Source organism: Symphalangus syndactylus, chromosome 19 (assembly GCF_028878055.3).
Source record: "Symphalangus syndactylus isolate Jambi chromosome 19, NHGRI_mSymSyn1-v2.1_pri, whole genome shotgun sequence".
NCBI classification, from domain to species: domain Eukaryota; kingdom Metazoa; phylum Chordata; class Mammalia; order Primates; family Hylobatidae; genus Symphalangus; species Symphalangus syndactylus.
The window spans coordinates 41,270,429-41,298,173 of NC_072434.2; the positions used below are offsets into that span (position 1 = coordinate 41,270,429).

The 27,745-nt window shown below is 45.8% G+C and overlaps 1 protein-coding gene across 1 annotated transcript in view; it reads right to left on the minus strand.

The window, feature by feature from the left end:
* The window catches only part of CACNA1E (calcium voltage-gated channel subunit alpha1 E), a 503,244-nt gene that overhangs the window by 290,180 nt on the left and 185,319 nt on the right, over positions 1-27,745 (minus strand). Inside the window, exons 5-6 of the mRNA XM_055233511.2 lie at positions 14,292-14,397; positions 13,365-13,504 (exon numbers count right to left, since the gene is read on the minus strand). Of these exons, the coding sequence (XP_055089486.1) occupies positions 13,365-13,504; positions 14,292-14,397 (246 nt within the window). The remainder of the gene's footprint in view (positions 1-13,364; positions 13,505-14,291; positions 14,398-27,745) is intronic.

Genomic DNA, 27,745 nt, shown 5'->3' on the forward strand with positions numbered 1-27,745 from the left:
GACAATTTATACTCACATAGACAATGATGAGATCATTACTGTCCTCCAAAATTGATGCTCTCCTTTCCACAGGGTAAGGTTGTTGCTAGAAGGCAGCTGCCCAATTAGGGATTAGATCTCCCAGTCTCACCTGCAACTAGGCTGAGCCACATGGCTGCTCCTTGTCAATGGGATGTGACTAGAAGTAATGTGTATCAGTTCTATACCAATACATTTAAGGAGTATGCCTTATTCTTACTTTCTCTTTCCACTTCTCTTGAAGGGACATAAACCATGAGATCATAGAGGACAGCAGAGCTACCAGATAGAAGGAGCCTGGGTCTCTACCTCACCAAGTGGAGGGAAGCCAGGAGCACTGTTCAGGACACACTGGCCTGTTCAAGGAGCAAGAGAGAAACTACTATGTTAACCCATTGAAATTTGGGGGGTTATTTGTTAGAGCACCTAGCCCTGCTCAATCTAGTATGTAAATCTTGCAAGAGAGGTATTTTAGATTTTAAAAATGAGACTCCTAGAGCCTGGACCAGCCAACCTAGAACAAGCTCTGTACTGGTCACATTGTTCCCAGCTGCCTTAGGACCACACATACATTCTATTCCAATCAGATTGCTCTTCTTTAAAAAAGGAAAGACACCATTTATTTATAATTATTTCACTTTATCCACAATTTCCCATACAAACATAAAATATTTAAAAAAAAACCACCACTTGGGAATGCGAGTGTCTCTTTCATAGTCTGGTTGAGGGATGAGCATAAGCCCTCTCACTTTATGAAAAGGAAAAGAGTTAGGAATAATGCCTGAGAAACGGCTCTGCATGAGCAACCTAACTCATACCAGTGTGGGGTGGTGGGGCCTCACTGGCAAAGAGACTTGGGATGTCACCTACTGGGGACAGCATGGCTTCCCAAAAGGATAACAGCTGCTTGTTCCCAACTCCACTACCAAATACCAAAAATCAAACATGGGCCATATATCTCGTGAACTCCAATTAGACTGTTCTGTTCACGAGTGAAGCACTGTATCTAACTTCTACTTCTACTTTCCCCATCACCTCTACCCAAGACTGAAGACCAGCTTGACTAAAATCAGGCTTTAGCCACAGGCAAAATGGGGCATACATTGCAGTTCTGGGCCTCATCTCCTTCTTTCATATCAATGGGTTAGTTACACTGAACTAGCAATTCTCATTCTTTCAAGTGTGAGGCTCTCTTTTTAATGTCAAAAATTCAAGACCAACCCCATCCCTTGAAGGAGTTATTTCAATTACTATAGCCCCTTAACAACATGGTTAAATAATTGTTATTACCCAGAGCCATTCCTTTTTCTATGTAGATGGAGACATTGAGACTTAACAGAAGCTGGGTCACTTGCTTACAACCACAGAACTAGTAAACAGTAGAGCAAAGATATGAATTCAGGTTTGCTTGTCTATGAAGCCCAAATTCTTAATCACTATGCTATATTGAATAAAATAAAAAAGAAAACAATATTACTCATTCAACAATACTTTTAGATGTATTTATATTTTATAAATCACAACAGCATCCACACACTACAAAATATACTATGTTACATATTTGTGGGAAACTTTATTCAGGAAACAGCCAGTGCTTGTAGGTGATTTCTTGTTGCTTAGAGTTCAGACCAGTCACAGCTGGGGGGAGTGGAAATCATTGGAAGTTCCTCCTCCTTTATTTGCAGTACTAGCTAGTCAAACTTTGACCTGATCAGATTCCCAGTAGGGAGATCCCACCCCAAACTTGAATTTGTTTGTTGGAGAAGAAGGACTGGAGGTCAGAGTCTAATAGACAAAGTTCCAAGAAGGTCTCGGTCAGAATGAGTCTCTCACACACACCACAACACCATGTACCACCCTCTGTGGCATCTACCTCAAACTCCCCGAGTCTTGTATTCCAGAACAGAATATAAAATGAAAACAGGGAAGGATTAGGGAGACTAAGAAAAGGACAACAGAAGAGCAGGGAGGAAGAAGCTAACACGTTAAAGAGCTGGCTGCACTCATCTGAAGAGGGGATGTGGGATGGAAGTGGGCAGGAGAAAAAACCGGGGTGGGCATTTACTCCCTTCCCATCTCTATCACCAGAGTCCATATGTGCAGGATCCATCTGGGTGACCTGTCTCCAGAACAGAGAATACAACACTTACTTGGAAAGGGAACTGGGATTCTCTATTTCCCTCTTCCAAATGAGTGGGTAGAACGTAACTCACAGAGCACTCTGAGCTCCCCACTGGAAGGATGTAAGGGCCCCTAAATCACAAAATGTTATATTTACAGTGGTTATTAACCAGAGTTCAGTTAGGATCCAGATTCCGCATCATGATGTGTCATGGGCTTTGGGAACAGGGAAAAGAAAAGCATCCCATAAACAAGCATGTGGGTTGGCTTGATCTTCTGACTATTGTTCTATCAGAAAAATAAAAATCATAATAATCATATAGCAATGTTCTCAGCAAAGCATTTTTAAAATAATTTCTCTGTTGAATATAAAAAATAAAAGCCCACACACTCATCCATTCTTACCCATTATTTGAATCAGTAGAAGATGCTCAGAGTATAATCTCAGAGGGCCAGGGACTATGTCTCTACTCTGGGCAGGTTAACAAATCTTTTAACATGTGCTCGGCTAGATTATAAGGTCTGTAGACTGGGTTTTGGTACAGCTGCAATAGGTTAAACAAAATTATAGTTGAGGGCTGATGTTGGAAGGAGGAGGCAAGAGGGAAGAAAGGGACTCTGAGGACTTTAATCCTATTTCCCTAATTCTGAGGGGACATGGAGTCATTTGGGCAACTTGTTCTATCTTCTTCTCTGCAAACATCGTGCCTCTCCTGCAAATATGTTCACATTCCTGTTTCAAACCATTCAATGGCCTCCCACTGAACATGCCTGGACATGCCAACGAGGCCCTGAATGATGTGAATCATGTGGTCCCTGCCTGCTTTCCAACCCCTCTTAGATTACAGTCACTGTGGGCCCCCTCCAACCTTCTTTTCATTTCTCAGACCTGCCATGGCCTCCCCCATCTCTAGCCCTGCACAGCTGTCCTGCCCTCTGCCTGGAACTCTCCTCATCCTGTCCCCTTCCCTCTTCTCGTCTCATCCTAGCTAAGTATAACTCAGTCTTCAGGTCTCAAGTTAGGTTAGGGTCCCAGTGAAAAGTTACCCTAGCACCCTAACTCTTCTCCTATGCAGCATGTTATACACTATTAAATTAAAGTAAATATCTGTCTTCTCTGCTGGACAGCAAGCTATGAATAGAGGCTATATCTCCATCCAGTGCTGCTTTCCTAGCAGTCAGCGCAATGTTTGAACACAGAATATGCTCAACTAATACCGGCTGCCTCTATACTTCCTTCCCTCCTGTCTTCTCCTGACTCTGTCCATTTTCCTCCACACCATAGTTCAGAGCTCATATATGGGTATTAGGGATGCTTAGCCCTGAGTGGGCTTCTTTCTGGTTGTCTCTCCCTCACCCAGAGTTTTGACTAAGATTCAACAGCAAAGATACCCAAACCAGGTCAGTTTCAGTTCCATTTCTGATTGAGCTCTCCCATGGCTAGTCATGCCAACCTGGACTAGGTAAGGACTCTCCAAGGCCAGCTGGGCCCCAGAGGGCTGGTGGAGAGGAGGTGAGATGCAGGGACCCCCACAGTGATATAAATTGTTTTCGATGCATCTGACATGTGAAGCAGCCACACTTGTCACTCTGCCTCCTAGTCAGTGTTCCAGTGCTGGAGGCCAGGGAGAAAAGCCATGGCCCTGAGCCCCCTTCCTAAATGTTCTGTCACCAAGGCCCAGGCAACTGACAGAAGAGTGGCAGCCAAGAAGGAAGGAAATGAAAGACAAGAGGCAAGAAGTCAGACCTCAGGCTTCTTTTCAGCCCCTCCTTTGTGCAAGGGCTCTGCCTGGACATTCTTCCTGGAGGAGAGAGGGCATTGTCAGCCTTCCTGGGTCACATCCAGATGTGGGCGGACAGGTGCTGACCCCTCTGGCCTGTGTATGTTTTGTGAGAAGTGGGGAGGATAGAAGACAAAGAAAGGGAAGACCAAAAAAATGGAAATCTAGAAAATGTAACATTTTCCTTGTTAGAAAAACTTAAAATAAAGGCCTTTGTTTCAACTTTTACTCCGGAACTTCTTTGTTGTTCTTATGGGTAATGACTGTAGCAGGATTTGACTAATTTTGATAAAATTAGTTATGCTGCTGAAAGGAAATAAGATATATCCTATGTGCAATATGTAGTAAACTTCTCTCTTGAGGCAAAATTATAACTAATGGAAAATTTTAAATTTACCGTAGTTTTAAAATTTGCAATAGGTTTCAGTGAAATTTGTTTCTGTGGTTGCAAGTTTTATAGAGATAAATGACCATTCTTAATGAGGTCTACAGAACCATAGTATTTTGAGTACTTTCAATTTTTATATGCTGGTTTTTTTTCAAGGCACTCAGGGTGCTTTATGTGTATTTTAACATTTCTCTTTATAATATCACTGTCCTGGAGGGAAAGTATTATTGTTCACTGATTTGGTATTTTGCTTTATTGTTTTGCAAAACACTTGGGCGGTGGAGGCTGTGCTGTACACTAGATATAGCAAGGGCTTTAGAATTGTTGATGATAGAATTAAAATGCCAATCTCTCCCCTTAGTAACTGTTTGTCCTTGAGCAAGTGACTTTGCCTCTTTGAGTTTTGGTTTCGTCATCTGTAAAATGGAGATAATATCAGTATTGCCTTATGTTTCTATATTTAAAATAATATGTGCAAGTGCCAATATAGAATATGAAGCCTTCTGCATTTAAAATAAGACATGAGCTCCTGGTTAAATGGGAGCTGTCATTATCAACATCATCACTATCCTATTTGCTTGTCATGAAACCTGGTGGAGGTAGCTACAGCAGGTTTTACCTTCACTTCATAAATGAAGTTTCATAAAGGAAAGCCGAGCTGAGATGGGTTACATCATCACCAGTACAACAGAGAGAATGTATGTCAGGATCAGGACCAGAACCCAGGGCCCCCAAGTCATTCAGTCCATGAGATTAAACTCTGTTTCCATGTAAGTTGCACATATATATTCCAGCCAAATAATAGAAAATCTTATTTCTTAATACCTCCAGCTTCATGGCCTAAATACAACCAAGAAGCAGCAGATTCTCATCACCAGGGGTAGTAAGGCATCGCTGCAACAGAGTCCTAGATTTGGAATTACACAGGATCCAAGCTCTAGCTCACCACACCCCATCTAAAAGACCCTGGACAAGTTACTTAGCAACATGCACTTTAGTCTTCTCTTGTGTGAAAAAAATAATAAGGGAAAGTTAGGCAAATTTATTATTCTCCTAGATCTAAAATTCAGTGATTGAGCTTTAGTAACCTTAGCCTTACCTTGTCTTCATATGTTCTCTCTTAAACCAGCACGCCCTCATTTTCCTCTCAACATCGGCACCGCCCCCCCTTGCCCCTTCCCTCTGGTAACCACTCTGCACTCATTATATCTGCTATTTCCTGACTTCAGTGACACATACATTAAATAGTGCTGCTGCATTTTCACATTTCACACCAACACAGTTATACTTAACTGTGGACTATATTTACAACATAGACACAAGTGCACAAATCCCTACCCAAAGGAGGAGACATATTTCAACCACAGAATGGAAATGTAAACAGTTCCTTTAATTCTCAATTCTTGTAAATCTATAGAATTCGCATTTATGCCATATCCAGCTCTGCTTTGAAAACATACCTGGGAATTTTCACTCCACCTCCCTCTTCCACATACACTCATGCACAAGCACAAGAATGCACGCGTTTAACTGCCTTCAAATGAGAGCTCCAGGCCCAAGAGAATGGTCTGACTTAGAAAGCACCTTGCCATAATTTCTTTCCCTGTATCACCCAGACTGAATGCAATGCCTGGAGACAAATAAAGTCCCAAACCAAACCACCCAGGGATTTTGAAGCTTTCTTCACTCCCTCTGGCTTTTCCTCCTCTTTGGTTATATCAAAGCCCATTCAGGCCCCACTCAGTTCTGTCCATATGGAGCTTCTGTCAATGGGTGGGGGTGGCAAGAAGAAGCCTTTCAGGAAACAGAAACCATCCCAACACCAAGGTCTTACATCTGGAACACAGTGGATATTCAATATATATCTGTTGAGTGAACCAATGGTGCATCTCAATATAGAAAAAAGACAGAGTGCATACATGAGAAAAAACTCCCTCCCACCCAAGGCACAATCCAAACTCAGCTGCCCATCAACTACTAACTGGCACTCTCACTCGGAGTCTCCCTGAAGTAACTGGGTTTATCAGCAGCACAGAGCTAAGAAGAGACCTTTAAGCTTCACATTTTGCCTTTTGCCCGCCTCTCCCTGGAATCAAAATCCTATATTCTAACCTTATCTTTTCTATCATTTGCCCATCTGGGGGGAAATGCAATTGGAACAGAAATAATGTTCTGATAAAAGGAGATGCTGCAAGTGGCAGCTGTGCTCCCCAATGTGGAGCTAGAAATGCACAAAAAGCCAGGGAGAGGTGGAGGTCTGTCAGAGGAGCAGCCAGCAATGATGCTGAGAGGAAGAACTGAAAAGTAGTAAAGCTTACAGGCTTGCAGACCTCCCCAACATCAGCATTAATAATGCTGATGCCAGGTTTAGTGCCTAGCATTAAGGCACTAAATAAATATCTGGTCATCTAGCAGCTCAGCTAAGTATCTCTGAGTCCCTTGCCTTGCTCCACTCAGCCTCGGTTTCCCCATCTCCTAAATAACAAGTTCTCATGTCTCCTCCCTCTACCCATTCTGCCCTTGCTCCCCATCTGCCTCCTTCACCTGCCCAGAACAGTAAGGACAAGTAAAAGACAGGTCTCTGAGATCCCTCCAGGCTCACTGGCCTGGTGATGCTATATAAATACCCAGCGATATCATACTATTACCACAGGGATTCATATTGGGCTGGGGGCCCGAGGACTGCATTCACAACTCTTCCTCCACATTCTCAGCCCCAGAGAGACAGTGCTGAGGAAAACTCTGCTTTCCTCGATCTTTAGCTGCTCAGGAAACTCTTGTATTAGGGCAGCCTCCTTACAGAAAACCCTCTAAAAATACCTATCAATATATATTTAGCTCTAGATAGCATCCTCCTACCAACAGGCTTCAGGCTACATTGTTCTGCATGTGCCACTGGCAAGAAGCTGGGGACGAGGACGGCAGCTCCCAGCTTTACTGCAGCACTCCCTGGCTCTCCTCTCCCCTGCTCCCTTTTCCTCTGCCTCCCCTCTTTCTGCTTGGCTCTGCACATTCTCCCAAACTGCAGCTAACGATGTGGAGATGGCTCCAACTCTTTTCCATGGCTTTCCTCAGAGTTGATTCCAGGGTAAAAAAGAAAAAAGAGTTGTGCCACATCCAGAGCAGACTCAGAGTGAAACAGTGAACCCCCTGCTCAAAGCCTTCCGTGGCTCCCCACTGCCCTCTGGTTAAAGTACAGACTACTCAGAATGGCCTAGACTGGCCCCTGCTGACCTCTGCAAGTCTCTCCCCATGCCACCTGCCAGGCTTCCAGAAGTGTCCCGTGGTCTGTGTGCCTCTCTCCATGCGCCACCCCCACAGGGCATTTGTACATAGCATTCTTTCTCCCAGAAGGGCTCTTCTCCTTCCCTGCCCAGCTGAGTCCCATCTGTCCATCCTTTACGCTTGTTTAAATGTGACTTCTTTCAAGAAGCTTTCCCCAGTGCCCCAGGGCTAGGCTGGACACCCTTTCGGGTTCTCGTGTTGCGTGGCTCCAGCCCCCACCACCGTGGAAGACACTAGGCCCCATTCCACCCACACCGAACACAGTACCCGGCACAGAGTGGGTATTCAGCAATAGCTCTTGAGGGGCCTCCTAGGCCCTGGGGTGATGACATTGGCAGAGGAAGGAGGAAGAGCCAGGCACAGACACACCTGCCCCTCCCCAGAGTCTACACCATGTGCTCCACAGTAAAGGGAAGAGCCAACGCAGGTCACCTCCCACGCAAGGCTGATAAAACTCAGGAAAGAGCATATTTTGAGCTGATTTGGGGGTTTTCTTAGGAACATAGACAACATTACCAACACTCAAGACTAGCTCTGTAATGTCACCAATACTTTAACATACAATGGAAAACAAAGACTTCCTAGATGGAAAGGGATAACACACTTTTCTCCATTTGGCCTGAACCCAAAGAGGCACAAGGGAAATAGGGAAAGGAAACTAAATGGCTCCAACAGCACAGGAACAGCTGGTGCTGTAGCTGAGTCTGAGGCAGTGACATCACTTGGCCTAGGGAAGGTGCCCAGGTGCTAAAGGCAAACAGGCCTGGGTTGAAATTCTGACTTTACCTTATACCAACCATTTGGATTTGGACAAGTTAAATTGTGCCTTGGCTTCTTCATCTGTAAAATGGGACTGGGTAATAGCCAAGCCTAATGATTCTCAACTCCTGGTACCATTTTTAGGATTAGAAATTGTGTGTGTGTGTGTGTGTGGTCTTTGGCACATGGTTCAATAAATGATCATTTTTATTATATGGTAAACGCTAGGTGATGTGATACCCCTGCTTTCTCCTTATCCACCCCTCCAACCCCCACCCCATCCACAGCCACTTCAATGAGGTTAGGTCTTCAATATGCAGCGCTGACTCTGCCCTCATCACCCAGGAAGCAATTCTCAGGAGGTAACGCTGACAACCTGGTAAATAACCACAGATGACTGGAAGCCCAATATTGCTTAATGGCCTAGAAATTGAGCTCCCAGCTTTCATTTTCCTAATAGAGTCACCAGAATATGAGCAGCCTGGCAGAGGTAGATAGAGATGAGAGAGACATAGACACTGCCTGGCTCAGCCAGGCCAAGGGGGAAGGCTGGGAACAGACAATCCCTCTCTACCCCAGCCCTAGCCTTCCCCCAGCCCTCATATTTGTATCCTATAGACAAGAGAATCTGGGGACAGGCAAGCAATTCAATTCAATCAGCATTTACTGAGTACCAACTATATGCCAGGCACTGGGCATATAGAGATGAGCGGGCATCCAAGACACAGTCCTCGCCTTCATTTCCCTGTTGTTACCCATGGTTTAGGAGTACCCTTGACTCTCATCCTCCTTTCTCATCTGCCCATCTATTCCAGGTACTATATTTTTATAACTTACTGTTAAGACTAATGTGGAATAGTGACTTCAACTAATTTGGAATTCTCCAGGTGGCCTGACAAGTGTTTAAAAATTGCCTGAGTTGTTCCCGATGCAAGAGAGATCCCAAGTTCTGTAAGATAAGAATGTGTTAAAAGAATGGCAAATTCCACTGTCTTTTAGCAGGTGGGAAAATATAATAACGTCCACGTTTCTCGGTCCCAACATTGCCTTCTGCCTTCACCAACACAATACTAGCTTCACTGAATTAATGAATGGGTGAGTGAATGAGTGAACAAACAAGCCAATTAATGAATAAATCAGCTGGAACTCTGATCCACTCTCTACACATCAAACCATGCTACGCTGACAGTTAAAGTGACATGCCTTCTTTACCACAGAGCAGGGAGTCTCATCCCAAGCCCACAGAGAGAAGTCTCAGGATGGACACATGGGGCCCCTGTCCCCTTCAACTCACACGTGAAGCCCCACCTTTGAGAGTGAACATTTTCCTGATTATACCTCCCTGAGCTCATCCCACACTGCCTCACGGGGACTAAAGGAACCTGCAACCACAGAGCCTTAGAACCATGGGGCCCTTGGGGTTGTGAAGTAACTGACAGTATGGGGAAAAGTGAGTGAAAGAAGGAACTTGGAGCCAGGATATGTGGGCTCAATCCAGGATCTAGTGCCTACTAGCAATTCATGTGCCCTCTCTGATCCTCGGTTTCTTCATCTGTAAAATGAGGCTAACAAGGTCTTTTCTATGGCATTATGAGGACAAGATGAAGCAATGTACATAAACGTGCTTTCTAAACCATGCACACCCTCAACTTATAGGCCAAAGAACACTAAAGTTTAGGAGGTTGGAGGTCACAGGAGAATGTGGTAGCCCAGGCCCCCCAACTAGTCATCTCTTAGCAAAGATCAATAAGAGCAGATCTTACACTGAGCCAGCTGACTGACACCTCAGCACCCACTTCCCTCCTGTCAGCACTGAGAGCTGAGAAGTTGTGCAGCCTCAGCCCTGAGGCACTGTGTCATGCTCCAGCACCTGTCATTCCTCCTGTGCACAGGGGAAAATGGGAGGTGACACCTGGAGATGACGTGGGAAGGAAGAGCTGTCAGCAGGGACTGCTGTGGGTGCAGGTGTCAGGAAGACAAAGGGGGATACCAGGTGGCCCGGAAAGGAGGCTGCACGGGGCAGGGGTCAAAACACCAGCCCTGGATCAAAAGGCACAATTCTGACTCCTGCATCTGCCATTAAGAGGCAGGTGTGATCTTGGGCGAATAACTTACCCTCTTTGAGTACCAGATGACTCATCTCTAAAGTCCACTTTGCCTGCCTCCCTGGTTGGTATCACATGTCATTGAATCTACAACCCCAACAATTGTAAGATGCCCCATAATTTTATGTAGCACTAAGAAAGAAAAAACATGCTGTCAGTTAAACTATATCATGCCATTATCGTAAGACACAGGCTGATTTCAGCAATGCTCCAGCATGAAAAACGTGCATCTTAGAGCCACACAATGTGGTAGATGAGAGCATCATGTGACTGTAAGACTAAATATGATCATCCATTCCTGTGGGATAGAACCGCAACCCTCAGCCCCTCAGCAGGGATCTCAAGAGGACCAAGCTCTTCGCCTGGAGCACATTCACCCATGAATTGAGGAGAGAGAAAGGGAATGGTCCATGCTGAGAAGAGGGCTAAAGCAGCGGGTCTGGAGGAGGAGCAGGAGCAAAGTCCTGTGAGTTCAGATGGAAATCAGGGGCTTGTGAAGGCAATCCACAAAGCCAGCGACATCTGAAGAGCCACTAAGAAGGGAAGATGTGAGGGATGGGAAAGAGAGCATAGAGAGGACAACTGACTCAGCCAAGCTCAGCACCTGCACTGACTCTCGAGCACCCCCTGGACATGCAGGCAAGGACCCAGGGGCCCTTCTTGGCTGTGCTGACAAAGAACATACAGGTCCCTATGAATCTGCTTCTTCAACAACCATGTAGCAACCCTTATTTGCAGAGAGATTAACATCTACTGGAAGTCTTCTCTCATGCAGTCAAACAGTCCAGTTTCTCCACCTCTTCTCAGCCATCATAGTTCCCAGACCCCACACCAGAACAGCTGTATACTCCTCCAGAAGTACTTCTTCAGCCTTGTAAAATGTCTCGTAAAATGTGACATCCAAAAGACGTACATTGGAGCATCTTTAATAATTATTTATCACAGCAAAAAACAGAAAGAATCCAAGTGTCAAGTAATTGCAAAAATGAGAAGCAAGATGTGTACATCTACTTAACAAACTGCTGATCAGTCATTACAGATTTTTACCAAAATATGCAATAACATGTAATATGCTCACACTATATTGGGAAAAAAAAACAGCAAAATTACAAGCATTTAAAAGACAGCTTGCTTAGCATCGAAGGCCTGGAAGAAAATATGGAAAATAATCAGGAATTTTTCTGAATCAGTGAATTTTTTTTCTTCTTTTGACTTTTCTGTATTTTCCATATTTCTTTAATGAACATATAATCATTTAAAACAAAACTAAATGGACTAGCCAAGAAATTTCAAATGGATTCTGCCACATATAGAGCTGAGCAGGACCAAGAATTTATATAAACTTATTATATATACATTACAATACTTTTCTTTTTTTGTTGTTCTTCTGTAGTGACTTATACAACACTTTTCTTCTAGATAGAATCATAACATTTCTAAATGATTCAGATTCTCATACAGGCCTCTTCTAATACAGCACATATTATTTATTTTAGGGACATTTACAACATTACCCAATATACTTCTGTAATACTATGTAGAAACTATATCTTCATATACTAATTCATATTTAAAATGTAGTAGAATTTTCTTTTAGAAAACTAACCTCCAGAAAATCCTTTTGTAAGGCAACAGATAATTTTAAACATGAATAGTCATCCCAGTCTATTTATCCATTTCCCATATTGAGGGGCTGGCTGCTTACGTGCTTCCATTTACATATTCCAGTCCATTACATCTTCAGTGTTTTCTCTTTCACGTAATCCCAAGGTGTAAAGGTTAAAAAATAAGAGTATTTTGTCTATTCCACAAGACAACAAATAGATGCAATCATTCCCAAGCCCTTACCCTTCCTTTTAAGACTTTATCTACCTTCACCCTTCCTCTGACTCCTCCCTGGAAAACAATTCCTCTTTTCTCCTCTTTCCTTTTGGTCAATCACAGTAGTAGCTAATATTTCGCCTTCCCTGCCATTCTAAGTCACTCTCTTCTTTTCTTCATGGGTTTGAACTCTGTCTGCCAAGCAGTTGGGTAAGGGAATTTCCAGACCACATCATTTGCTGCCACATCCACACAGGACCACTCCCCAGTGCCCAGCCCTGCAGGTACCAAGAGCTACCTGATACAAAGACCAACAGGAAGCCACAAAAGCCCAGGAAGGCCTGCCCATCACACCATTCCCAAGGCCAACACATTTGCTGCCAACGGCACTGGGTCAACCCAACTTCCTCATACTATATTCATTTCCAAAAGAATGATTTATCAAATATTTAACTAAATGTACTGCCATCATATATGCTGCTGTGACACTGGGTCAGCCCCAATGTCGTATGGCTATATTAATTTCCACAGAATGATTTATCCAACATTTTAATATGATTCAATTTTATACTATTAATAAATCTGCAAATGATAAAAAATTCTGTTGTCAGAACACAAGTCTCAATTATCAGTTCAGAAAATATGGCTGGGGTCTTCTCCAATGCCCCAAAGAAGCTGCATTTGACTACATCTTTTGGCCCATCTCAGAGGTGCCTCCCAGGCGGAGGTAAGCTGCTTACTTTGGTGAAAAGGCTCATTGGGGAATGTCACCCTCCCCAGAGAAGTGGGTGTTTAGCCACAGATTGAGCCAAGCACAGACTGGAAAACCAGAAGTGGCAGCTTCCAGACCTGGCTGAGAGTCCTATGGCCTCTGCCTAACACCACACACATCACACAGTACTCATCCTCCTCTTGAGGTGGCTGACCTATGGTCCAGCACCCTGGGGAATCTTAGCCTTGAACTTTTTCTTCTGCCCCTACTCTACAGATTGCTGCCTTTCCAGCCCAGGTTCCCTGTCCCCAGCCACCTCATGATACCAACCCCCTTCATACACACACAGAGAGAGAAAGAGAAAGTGGACTTACCCACTGAGGACCACGATGAAGTCCATGACATTCCAGCCATTGCGGAGGTATGAGCCCTTATGGAATATGAACCCCAGGGCCACAATTTTGATCCCAGCTTCAAAGCAAAAGATCCCAATGAAATAAGGTTCTGTCTTCTCCTGTGGGGATGAAGAGCAGAAGCACCAGTGAGAAGAGGACTGTGCTTTATGAGACACAGGCAAAGGCACAGCCTGGCCCTTCCTGGATGTCTGTGCTGCGCCTGCCCATGTGTAGGTGGGAAGCAAGGGTGCTAAGGGACTCTTGCAGGCTGTCTGTGACTCAGGAGTGCACAGGACAAGGGAGACCCAGGGGAGCCAGCTGTAGAAATGGACAATGTGAGGGTCACACCTAAGGGCTAGACTTCCTTCCCAGGAAGGTTCCTGATGGCCCTGGCTTTGCCCTGAAGGAGTTTGCTGCTCTTCACAGAAGTTAGAAGCTTGAAGGTTGTCATCTCAAGTACACACATGGATTTTAGGCAATTTGTCTGCTCTTTTTAGGGGGAATACGTTAGATGTGTGACTCATTTCTTTAAGGAGAATAAGGACGTAAGCATTGGGAAGTTCATAACCACAAATACACACGAGCACTGAGCATCCTTCTTCCTCTCCCCTCTACTCCCCACCTCTTCCTCTCGTGTCAGAAGTCCCTTAGGAAAGAGGAGGGAAGAAAATGGGCCTGTGCCTGCCCTTTCTTCTTCCCTGGCTGCCACGCAGCACAGACACAGTGTTTGTAATCTCTTCTTTTCCATGTGAATCCCCATGGGGTCTGTCATTAACTTGTCCCCCAGCAAAGAGCAAATCCCTCCCAGAACTCACAGGCAGGAAGGGAATGGGAGAGTGATAAAGCAGAGGAGAAGAAACCAAGAAAGACAAAAGGGGGAAAGGGGAGAAGGAGGGAAACACATACCAGTCTTCGGGACATGGGGGTCTTGTCATCCTCAGGAAGATGCTGCTCCAGGGCCAGGACGATGCAGTTGGCAATGATGGTGGCCAGGATCATGTACTCAAATGGCGTGGGAAAGCGGAGTTAAGGAACAAACTCACTAGAGAGCGACACAGCCTCCAAGATGGCTGTGCCTATAAACACACAACTCTATCAACCCGCATTGTGTCTGTGCAGTTTGCGTGATTTTTATTTGTAAACAGGCAGGCAGGCAAGACAGTGGATGGTCCTTAGCATGTGAAACCAAAAACATTTGTGCCTGGTCTCTGAACACAAAGCATCTTCTCCAAAAAAAGAACTGGAGTGTCTGCCACATGCCCAACTATATTAGGTATTGGGAAATGTAGTGTGCTGTCCCAAACCCTGTATGTGTGTGTGTGTGTGTGTGAGATGGGGTGTGTGCCCACTGTATGCAAAAGTATTAAACTGGCCCCCAACACACAGCCTGCCAAGGGCCACCCATGCCCACTGATCGCAGGGGGAGTGCTCCTCCCCTCCCATCATGGCTGTAACCCAGACCTCTGAAAAAATGAAGAGCAACCAGGGACCACACAAGGACCCAGTGTCCCATAAGCCTTCTGAACAGCCTAGGTTGCCCTGGGCCCAGCATAGGCACCCAGAATCCCAGACTCATCCTGCACATTAAAGATGGGAACCCAGCAGCGATGCTGGCCAAGGAATCCATACCCTTTCCTGAAAACATGCTTGGGCGATGGGTCCAGAAAGGGAACTGACAACACGCATACAAGTCACTGACGAAAGACAGCAGAAGTTGAGAGCGTTGAGAGTGGTACTCCTAAAATGCAGGCCATGAAATACTGGTGCTATAGGAACTTGCAATCAACCAATGAGAGAAAGCCTGGGTTGGGTAAAGTTAAGCAGGTTTCTCCCCAGCAGGACTTCTTGGGGCCTTTAATACTTTTGCATACAGTGGGCACACACCCCATCTCACACACACACACACACACACGGGGTTTGGGACAGCACACAACATTTCCCAATACATAATATAGTTGGGCATATGGCAGACACTCCAGCTACTGAGTGAATTCAATAACAAATCCAATAACCAAGGCTGAAAATGGAAGGGGGAAGAAAGGAGGAAGAAACATAATTAATGCCATCGCAGACCCCTTGTTCTCCCCAGTCTTCAAACCACTGGACTGGGTAACGACGCTCGTGCACAGATCCAGCTGCTGCAATCCATTGCTTTCCTGGGCTCACAACTGGAGTCCTCTCTTCTAGAATCTCTGCATCACTGAGTCACAGAAGAGCATCTGGAAAAGAAACAATTCTCTCCATGTGAGCTTCCTTCTATTTTAAAATTCCACTCAGCAATGTACTTCTGGGGGAAGGAAAGGCTTGCTTTGTCCCACCTTATTTTCTTCTAAGCGTCTGCATCTATATGAAACAGAGACTGATCACGAATCTGGAATCCCGGACAGCCAAGTCCAGTCCTGTAAGAACCACAGTACAATGAATGAATGCCGGCTTTTCTCTGTTAGATGTTTTTGAAAACAGGTGAAGTGCTCCCTGTGCCTTTTCAAAAACAGGACTATGACCCCTGCAGGAAGGTTTTGCCACATGCTCTGAGGGAGGAGGGAAGGACTCTCAGAAGAGAAAGAGGGAATCACCAGCTCCCAGCACTGTCATTCTGCATGTTGGGATTTCATTCTGTGATTACGTTACGACAAACACAAGTTAGCTACTGCAGCTGGTCTTGCTGAGCAACCTGTGCTCTAGCAGATTCTGGAATCCAGGCAGAAGAGAGGAGCAGTAGATCTGGCAAAGTGGAGAGAAGGAAAGGGACTGTTCTTATCTCCCCACATACCCAAACAGGCTGTGTAGGGTGCAGCGCCTGGAACCCTCTCGTGGAGTTCAGGAGGGCAAATCACAGCTATCCCTGCAATGCCCCCCATCCTGCCAGGCTATCTGTGGCAATAACACATGTTAAGTTAGCACCTAAGGCATCTCTGAGGAGGGCAGGGCAGTGTGTGCAATGAGATGTGAGCTGCTCACCAGTTGCTCTGGTCTTGGTGCTGGCATGGGGGGCTGCAGGGCTGAGATGCTGGCTGTGTGTGAGCCCCAAGTCCTTCTCTTAATCCTCATTTGGCAGTGCCTTCTCCTCCCCCACCACCATGCATCCCTGAGTCACACTGGAGAGTCACACTCACTCGCCAGCAGCGGACCGCCATCGTTCCTTCCCACGCACCTCCAGCACTCACACAGCACACAGACCCCAGAGACCACTCCACAGGCCTCTGCTGCCCTGAGGCTCAGCCACTAGAACTAAAAACAGACCTGGCCTCAGGGGACTTCAGAGCCTGTCCGTTGCCTCCACACCCCACTGTGCCTGCTTAAACCCTCCCACTCAGAGGGAGCCTCCCCACATGGAAAGTCCCTCAGCACCCATGGGCATTCCTCTTCCTTCAAACACTCCGGGTGCCAAGCCCCTGACAGCCAAACATGCCAGCAGACATACACCACAGACGCCCACCCAGCTAGCATGCCCACCTTCTAACGACTGGCCCCCAACATACAGCCTGCCAAGGGCCACCCATGCCCACTGATCGCAGGGGGAGTGCTCCTCCCCTCCCATCATGGCTGTAACCCAGACCTCCGAAAAAATGAAGAGCAACCAGGGACCACACAAGGACCCAGTGTCCCATAAGCCTTCTGAACAGCCTAGGTTGCCCTGGGCCCAGCATAGGCACCCAGAATCCCAGACTCATCCTGCAAATTAAAGATGGGAACCCAGCAGCGATGCTGGCCAAGGAATCCATACCCTTTCCTGAAAACATGCTTGGGCGATGGGTCCAGAAAGGGAACTGACAACACGCATACAAGTCACTGACGAAAGACAGCAGAAGTTGAGAGCGTTGAGAGTGGTACTCCTAAAATGCAGGCCATGAAATACTGGTGCTATGGGAACTTGCAATCAACCAATGAGAGAAAGCCTGGGTTGGGTAAAGTTAAGCAGGTTTCTCCCCAGCAGGACTTCTTGGGGCCTTTAATACTTTTGCATACAGTGGGCACACACCCCATCTCACACACACACACACACACACACACACACACAAACACACACAAACACACACACACACACACGGGGTTTGGGACAGCACACAACATTTCCCAAACTTGCTTCACCTTGTAACTCTTTTTTTCAGAGCATCTCTCTTGAACGGTGTTCCCAGGAACATACCTGGGCAGCCTGACACAAGGTGGGGGTCTGTCTGCCAGTCCTCAAGAGCTGGGGGAGGAAGGCTGATGGATCTGACTGGAGTGAAACCAGGGCCTCTTCCATGTTATCCCCTGTCCTTGTTCGTAACAAAAGTGTTCACAACAGTGTGGGGCTCACCTGGTCACTCCTCACAGCTGGAAACGTCTCATGCAATTTCAGACACCTGCTCAGCAGATCCAAGAAGGCCAGTGCCTGCCCTGGGAGGTAGGACTGGGCACGAGTACTTTCTCATTCAAGCTGCAGACCTCTTGCATTCTTATGGGTCTATGTGGGGTCTATGATTGTTTTGGGGGATTGAATCTTCTTCCCCTGAAAACCTGAAAGTGATAAGCACAAGCTTCAAAGTAGATGGGTTCTCAGTGCTGAGCTTGCAGGCAAGACAGATCCCGGCAGCCATGTGCCTCCAAGGCCTCCCCACTCACAATATCCACTTGGACCATGGCAGCTCCTCCACTGCCCCTGACTCCCCATTCACAATATCCACTTGGACCATGGCAGTTCCTCCATTGCCCCAGCTCCCTGCTTCCACGTCCATATCTGCATTTTCCTAGCCAATTAACCCAAGTATATTGCTCCCTATAAGGACCTTTAAGCTCAACTAGCCCAGAATGTCTAAGTGCAGATATGTGAGGCTTGTGGGGACACAGGCTAGCTCAGGAAGGTGTAGCCATCACCACTGGAAGATGCTCCAGGCAGGGGAATGGCTCTTGGCCCAGGTGCTGATGAGTCAAACTCCCAGTGACTGGCCAGGTATCTGGGTGGCTGAGAATTCATGAGGTCTTGATGGCTGGTGCTACCCAAGGCCCTAAAGTCTAGAATCTAAAGGTGGGAGTTTGGTAATTCACAGGTTCTGAGAAGACCCTATTCTCTCTTCCTCTCCAGCCAAATCCTCTTCCCACCATCTGATGTGAGGCCCATTCAGAGCAGCAATCTTCTGGCTTAAAAATATTTGTTTTTTGCTTTACGTTTTTAAAATCGTTCAGATATATACGCCCTTGAGAGGGATGTCCCTTTCGGCCTTATAGGGCATCTAGACCTCAGGATGAATTCATGGCTGCGGTAATGAAGAACCTGTGGTGAGAATGTGGAGATTCTGTGTAACTGTGGGCTAGGTTAAAGAATGGATAGTGGCAGGGAAATCTCAGGGGAGGTGAGCAGAAGAGGCCATCCAATTCTGCCTAGGCCCCAGCCACTCTCCCTTACAGCCCTGTTCTTTAACCTCTTTTCCACTTCCCTTTCTGAAGATAGCACCAAGAGGCATTTACATCTAGGTGCTTCTGCCACCACCTGCAATGGCCTTTCTTCTCCTTTCCAGTCATACATCAAGACCAAGCTGAAATGCCACCTTGTCAGTGAAAGTTTCTCCCCGTGCCCCACAGCTCTTTGAATTGTGTGACTGTATTATTTCTTCTCCTATTTAAATCAAGAAACTGTATCTTGAAAGCAGGAGTTTTGCTCGTCTCTCTACTGGCAGTGCTTAGCAGAGCCCATAGTATACAGTAGGAGCTTAGTCAATGTTCAATGCAGGTAGGAATGAACATGAGGCATTCACTGAGGAGTCATTATAAAGACAGGGCTTTGCTCACCCACTCTGGCCTCAGCCACGGCTCCTGCTCACTCCCACCTTTGTAGGCTGCCTCCAAGGCGCCACTCCCATTTCTTCCCGACAGCAAAACTTCACACCCCAAAGCAATGGCTCTGCTACATCCACAAAGCGAAGAGCCTAGACGGCAAATAACACCCACTCACCAGTCAAGCTAGTGCACCTCAACCTGGCAGACTGGACAAAAACATGACTTGGAAAGGTCAAAGGGAGCTCCGAGTAGCCACGGCCTCAAAGACCATCACCCTTCATGGCAACCATGATCAGGGACAAGATGGAAGTCTGTCCAGGACTCTAACTCTTTCTGTTCTGGAATTCAGTGACACTCATTACACTCTTGCCTGACACTGTGCATATTTTAGGGAAGAATATCTATCCCTGGTATCCAGATTGCTTGTGTTTTGAAATCTTGAACAAATGGAGATGATGGGGCAGTAAGGACTGGGAGTCCCAGGGCAGGACCTTGCCTGCCTCACTCACCACTGTGCTTGGCACACAGTGGGGCCCTGGTAACCGTTATTTTATTAATAAATTAATACTCAATTGATAAATGAATCATACAGGGAAACTACAGCCAGAGGTATCCTTACAAAAGGTACCCACACTCTCCACACTGTATACCCATTTGAACTTTTTATACTGTCCACTGTAGACACACATGATCTATTTAAGAAAGAAAATAAACCAGCATACATGGAAGATCCCTTTCATGTTTAAAAAAAAGAAAAAAAAAAAGAGAAGGCCAGGTGCAGTGGCTCACGCCTGTAATCCCAGCGCTTTCGGAAGCCAAGGTGGGCAGATCATGAGGTCAAGAGATCAAGATCATCCTGGCTAACACAGTGAAACCCCATCTCTACTTAAAAAAATACAAAATGTTAGCCAGTCGTGGTGGCACGCATCTGTAGTCCCAGCTACTCGGGAGGCTGAGGCAGGAGAATGGCGTGAACCTGGGAGGTGGAGCTTGCAGTGAGCTGAGATCGTGCCACTGCATTCCAGCCTGGGCAACAGAGCAAGACTCTGTCTCGAAAAAAACAAAAACAAAAAAAAGAGAAGGGAGAGAACTAGAAAAAATTCTGTCTTGCTGGAAGGATGATCAGTCTTCTCTTGGTAGCAGTGTTATTTTCACTTTCTTCTTTACTCCTGTAACCATTTTCTGAGTGTTCAAATGAGCATGTGTTCACTTATAACTATAAAATCAATTAAAGCTATATGTATCCTGAAAAAAACAAATCAATACAAAAACCTATCCCAACCTGAGAGTGAGGAGGAATGCAATGGCCAGAGAAATCAGAAAAAGACTTCGGAGAGGATTAAATGCGAGAGAATAAAGGGACCTGGCCAAAATGAGGAAATGACTATGAAAGCGCTTTGAAACCTGCAAAAGACACCTTCCTTCCTGCCTTCCCTCCTGTACCAGCTCACTGCTCGCTAGAGGCCTCATTTCATAAACTTTACTGGAAATCTCCTCGAACACCCCTTCACTCCTCACTCCCTCTGAGCCCATTAATGAGGACCTGTGTCACTCCAACTCTCTTTCTAGTCTAGCAGTTTCAAGACAATCATTAGGGAAATGATAAAAATAGGTTCGCTTATTGATTTATCTCCTTTACCCAATGCTCCTTCCTTCGAACAGTTGACTTGTTTCCTTAGCAACATGGCTAATTTGAGCAGCACGACGCGGCCTGCACACCTGCCATTTGTTCATTTCCTTCTTGAAGCACAGAAAGCTGGGGCAAGGGTGGTGATGCTGGTTCTGCTGTCACCGGAGCCCTGGGGTCCTGGCCTGGAGCTGAGCTCTTCCTCTTCCTGGGCCTGAAGAGCCTCCCCATCATCACCTCTCAGGTACAGATCCGCAGGTACATGCTTGGGAAGGACTTATTCAGGCCTCAGGCAGTAAATATTGGGTGTCCCCGGGCAAACATGCATCTCTATCACCACCAGGGGGCTCATCCTGAAGACCTCTGTACTCAGCTGTCTCCTCCCAGAGCCTATGACATCCCAACACTAAGAAGGCCATGCTCTGAGGGGTAAGGGGCCACCAGGGACAGGCAGGCAGATAGAATGCTGTGCGCTCTCCCAACTTCAGCCTAATGTGGAATATGCTTTTGTGGGAAGCAGTCGGTGGGCACTCAGGCACTTCCTGGAAACTCCTGGGGGGATATAGAAGAGTCCACAGTCTGAGGGGAGGCATTCCTCAGCCTCCTTTACCCATTTCCACCCCTCGCCCCAGACCCTACAGGAAGACCTGTCTCCTTTTCTCCCTTCAGTCTTATGTTTTTGGATGTCTAAATCCAAGAGATTAACAGCCTCAGAGGATGGCATGGACGCCTTCATGCATGTCTTTCCACCTCTTCCTCATGTGCACATAAATGTCATCCTAATAAGTGGACTTTGACTCAAAGACAGTAACAGAGAAAGAGCCTTGACTAGTCTGTGATTCCCTATTAGCATGACACCAAATAGACATTTTACATATGAACAGGAATGAAATACAGCTATCCAAGCCTTCCGTGTAACTTCAGAATCTTCTTCAAGACCTGGAATGCAATGGAGAAAATGTAGCTTGGTAATGGAAACCAGAGCCAGGCCTCCGACTGCAAAAGCTGTCCCAACACAGTACTCAAGAGTCAATGAAGGGTTATGACCATCCATTCCCACAGAACCAAACAAGACATACAAAAGGACTGAGGCCTAAAATGATACTGGAATCTGAACTCCCTGTGAAAACTGTAAAGTGTTGCACAAATGCAGTTACTTTCAGTATCCTACTAACTCAATCTTTCAGCATCTACTGTGGCTCGATACTTTGGGGAAAGCATCTGTTGGTGGTCACAGCCTCCAGCCCTCAGGAGTGGGCTGGCTAGCTGTAGCCATGGGCTGACACGGAGGAGACCAACCCCAATAAAGGATTTAAAAGAAAATTATGGTAATGGGCCTCTGGGAAAAGAGCAAAGACATTTGGCCCAGAACCTCCTGAGAATATGGAAAGCGCATCCAAACACCAGTCCCCAGAGGAGGATTTATGAAGCTGATGGCTCTGATGCAATTTCTCCCAGTGATTAGAAGGGATATTAATCACACCCCAGGCCAGGGCTAAGAACAGGAGGGGTTGAACCATCACAGAAGTCTGGCTCCAGTTCCCACAGACCCTGATGGAAATGCAGTGAGATCATGCTGGTGAGATCATATGACCCTCGTCTGAGCCGACTGAGAAAGACACATCTGTCCTGGAGGGACAAGTAATGCCAAAGACACAAGACCTTGTGCCTAAAACCCAGACATAGCAATAGTTATGACCATCACTTCAACAGTGTGTCTGCATCCCTCATGGTCTTTCTCACCTTCCTAAAAGCAGACATTCTTACAGAAATCTCTGCTTCCTAACCTGTCTACACAAAAGGAAAATTCAAACCAGCCCTGTTCAAACAGGCCTGGCCTGGCCAGACACAGTGGCTCATGCCTGCAATCTCAATACTTTGGGAGGCCGAGGCAAGTGAATCACTTGAGGTCAAGAGTTCAAGACCAGCCTGACCAACATGGTGAAACCCTGTCTCTACAATTAATACAAAAATTAGCTGGGCATGGTGGCGTGCATGTGTAATCCCAGCTACTCGGGAAGCTGAGGCAGGAGAATGGCTTGAATCCAGGAGATGGAGGTTGTGGTGAGCCGAGATTGTACTACTGCACTCCAGCCTGGGGGACAGGGCGAGACTCTGTCTCAAAAAACAAAAACAAACAAACAAACAAAAACAGCCCTGGCCAGGCCAGCTCCCTTCCTGGAGGGATGTTTCACATTTTCTCCAGATCATGGCACAAAGTAGAAGTGAGTATGAGGTAAAAAGATGGAGAGCCAAGAGGGCTTTCTAATGCCTCTCAGCAAGCCGCCCCACCCTGCCCAGGTGAGAGGGCCCAGGTTAAGAGATAAGCTATGGTGCAAGGAGTCTTGGCACAGGGCTCCTTCTGGACTTCTTTGCACTCAATCCTATGGCTACCCTGGCAGGACATGGCAGCCCAAAATAGACCAGCCCAGAAAACGGAACAAACAGACAGAACTATTCCTGGAGATTCTGAGGAGCTAGAGATGAACTTTTCAATTCTCTGAAAATAAATGTTAACCTTCCAAATTTATCAATATATGGACTACCTTCCTATTTGGGTAGTCCATACTTTTAGGTTTCCTGTGTCTGTTCTGGGCTGATCAACAGAAGGTGAAACACACATCACCTCCAAAGGGCAAGAGGGCTAAACCCCTGTGTTTCTCCATGGGATAGTTAGCAGTGCACAACTCTGGCTGCAAACCTGGAAGTCCACCCTGCGTATCCCTCCCCTCCCCTCTCTAATCACGACAGGAGACATGCACTATCAACAAGCAGAAAAACATGAAAGAAGGCTCTGCCTACTCCATACTGTCCCATATCATCATCTCATTGCTTTCCTTAGTGCAATTTTTCTCACCACCCAAACTCATCTTAAAAAAAAAAAAGACTAAGAAACCAAACCCCTTTTCTTTTTTTAAAACAAAACAAAACAAAAATGCATCATGTGACTTCCAGCCTTAACATCAGTTTTTTAACTTTGGTTTCCATGGTGGTGGGATGCAACCTGCCATCGCCATGACAACAGCTGCCTCTGTTCAAATTCACCATCTGACAGGCAGTCCTGAACAGACACACACCTCTCTCCTTCTTAATCCCTCTCTCTCTCTCTCTCTTCCCCCCTCCTGCTGTCAAGAAGATGGAAATGCCATCACACCTACTCCTAAAAACCTAATGAATGAAAGACAAATAAAGCAATATTGAGAACATAACAAAGAGGCAGAGAACTCCCCAAAAGGCCTTTTGTTTGCCAGTACAATCCTGCTGCTCTCTCATGGAGGTCAGTGGACTCAGTTACTCAAAGCAAAAGATCCTAAGCATTACTCATTTAATGCTGGCTGTGAAGGCAAGTCCAAATTCTCATTATTTTAGACCAAAGAACTCCCATCTGACTCCCAGGACCCTGCCCTCTGGATAAAATGGCTGAAAGGAAGTGCACGTGATTGCTACTTTGGTGAACCAACACTGAGGTCAGTTCCAGACTCATCTGGGCCCTGATTCCCAAAGGATGGGGAGTGCTGGTTCTGAGAAAATAAGACAGTACTGTCTCCCTCCCTCCTCCCACTGCCATGCCCCTTGCAGTTACAGACAGCTAGATAAGTCTTAACAAATTCATTTGTTTTGTGTGTGACTGGATCCTGGACTCAAAACGCTGTCATTCAACACACAGTTTTGGTGAACAGCAGACAAATGATTGAACGCTACAGAAAAGGGAAAAAAGAAAAGGGGAGTATTAAAAGCCTCTGGAAGAAAACAAAACAGCATTGGGAAAATTACCTGTTTCAGAAACGAGAATTTGTGTTTTGATGACACTCTGATGAATTGGAGCCCATCAAGAGTTCTGGCAGCAACGTGCATTTCAGGGAAGATGACTATGAGGTGCAATCAGCAACCCCACCCAAGACTACACCCTACTTCATATCAACACCAGCATCATGGAACTGAGACAGCATAAGAAAAATGAAAAGCCTTTTGTGAAAGAGTCCATAGATCACCTGTGGGAGAATGTTTATTTTCCTCTGAAAACTCTGCAACTGTGCCCTGGCATTCAAAGACACCTACTGAGCCTGCAAACCAAGTGAGATAATGTTGAAAGAACTAGGGATACTCAGCTTGGAAAGGGAAGACTTGAGAAATACATCACAGCTGCTTTCAAATATCTGAAGGGCTAGCTTGTAATAAGGGGCTCAGATGTTTTCTAAGTTATTATGGAGGCAAAGACTAAGACCCAACGTGCAGAGTACCCATCTGAAGACGGATCTGGAGCAATAAAGAGAAGAACTTCCACTGTTCCACAAGTGAATGGACTATTTTGTTAAGTAAAAAACTAAGTGTTGTGCTAATAGATGTTTAACATTGGGGGGAAGCCCCAATGTGTAGCATTTGCAAATTTCTGAGGTATAAATACTCTCTCCATGGCCAATTTCAAGCTACCATCTTGACATCACTGAACATGGGGTCTAGAAGAGACACACAGAGAGGACACTCAAGAGCTGGGACAAGCCAGTTTCAGCACAGCACTTATTGTGAGTTCCACATCCCCAGGGGAGTGTCAAGGATGTTAAGAGGTGACTCCTGTATTCGATGGTAGTCACGCTGGATCAACCTTCATATGCATAAAGGGTGAACCAACCAGGTAGGAAGCAAGGTCAACAACTCTTAGTCACTTGCTCAAGGGCCTCCCGGGTGAGCCTTACTCTGTCCTTCAGCCTCAAATGGCCTCCTCAGCCAGATCTGCATTCAGGATGTCTGGTCTATCCCCCTCATCACAGAAGGCTGTTACCTGTGCAGCTGGAGGTGTGTCGGAAGCAGCCACAGGTGAATGGCTTTGTCAATGCAGTGAAACATAAGAATTAATCACCCCATTCTCTCGGGCTAAATTTCAAGACACCCAGGGGGCTCCTGCTATTTCACCATAGCCTGCAAGAAAACTGAGAGGGAGCAGCCAAGACGTGATCAAAGTACACTCAAAAGAAACAGAAGGAAGTCAGGTAACCGGCTCCCCTCAGTCTAGAAGATCAGTGGATCTCAGCCATGGCTGGACCATAGAATCACCTGGAAAGCTTTTCAAAATTAAGAATACAGGGGTCCTATCTCCAGAAATTTGGATTTAATTTGTCTTGGCTGCAGTCTAGGTATCAGCATTTCTAGAAATTCCCAGGCTGATTCTAATGTGCAGCCAGGCTTCGAATGCTGGAGACCAAGAAAGTTAATGGTGGCCTCCAATCAGCTGAGATAACAATGATGGAAACTAGAATCCCGGAGGTGCTACAGTGGGAACTGAAAGGCACCTTAGAGTCTTAGTAACTATTCCAACACACTCATTTTACAGATGTATATGCTAAGACCAGGAAAGGAATGAGATTTTTCTAGAACCAGGGCTAGAAACCTCTCTGTACTCCCAGCCCTGTGCCCTGAAAAGCTTAGAAAACTATTATCAGAATAATCAAATAAAATTCCCTGGTCTCTTAGCTCCAATTGAGAATTCTAAAAGAAAGGGATCTAAGAATCTTTTTATTTGAGCTGCTTCCTCCTTCCCAGGAGTACTCAATTGTTCTCAAAGAGCTACCTCTTAAGGCAGAGTCTGGATAGTTTGCCTTTCTTAGGGCTACTGAAGAGCCCAGCAACCATTCTGAGATGAGTGCTTGCCTAAGCATCCATCTATTCTCCCATCTGCTGAGATCTGCTCTTGGTTTCACACTGGGTAGAAGTCCATTGCCTACTGAGTTTTATATTATCATTTCACAAAGTTCTCCAGCAACGTATTTGGGAAAGAAGAATATTAACCATTTTTCTGAGTCACCATTTCCGATTCTCACTGGATCTCTGCTGGTTGGCTTCACCTCTATGAATATCTTTCTCTTGTCCATTCCTATTTTTTCTTATGTAAGTCCTTTCTTATTAGTCATGATCCTTATATCCAGCCTCCTATGCCCCAAACACCAAAAACATATACTTGCTAAGGATGAGGAAGCCCCAGAAGAGAAAGAAGGGACTAGAGGGAAGATGATTGAGCACAGAAAGGGTACAGAGGAAAGAAGAGAAAATGTGACAAAAGGATGCTGGCACTTGGTCAGGGGCCCTGGGTTCTAGTCTCTGCTCTGCCACTTATTGAGAGACTTGTGGCAAATCATTTAACCTCTATGGCCTTCAGTTTTCTTATGGATAAGTGTGAGTTTGATTCAAGTTTCCTTTATCCTCTATAAATCTAATATTCTAGTATTCTGTGATGCTAATGAGGAACATGATGGGAAGGGAAATGGAGGAGAAAGAAAGAGCATACATGATTACAACTGAGAGAAGCCACTTTTGGTGAAATTACTAATGAGGAGATCCTACAATAACATTCAAAAATGGAAATCCTGGCACAGCCAGGGACATCTTGAAAGGGTCTAAAGTCCATGGAAATACTTCTAAATTGTCAAGCATAGGAGCTCCATGACCAGTTGGATTGGCTAGCAGCTTCTCTAATAGAGTTAATGAAAAGCTAGCATCCTCACAATGGTGGCCTGGGGGTGAACCATTGTGGAAAAGCTGCCCTTTTCCACAAACCTAATATAAGCCTCTTCTATAGTCTTTATCAGGATATAAGAGTGTTTCTGCAGTCTCTCTATACCCCAACCCTTATTTCTTTAAAAAGCTGCATTCAGTATGTAAAATTTCAAGAGAAGGTCATGAAAGCTGCCACCTCCACACTATGACTCACACTATGGGTACCTGAGAACAGAAAGGACTGAGGGTAGACTTCTCTGAGAACTGGAAAAAAGAAAATGGACTTTCCATGCTAATACTGAAAGGGCAACTGGCATTTCCAAACCAAATGCGCTCTGCAGTGAGATAAAGGAACTGTGGCAGTGGAGTTTTAGGGAGGGGGGGAAGACAAAATAGCAAAGATCTCAGATTCCGACTCAAGCTCGCATTCCAGTGACCCAGGGCAGGATGTCTCAGGTCCATTTCATGATGACCATAATGATGA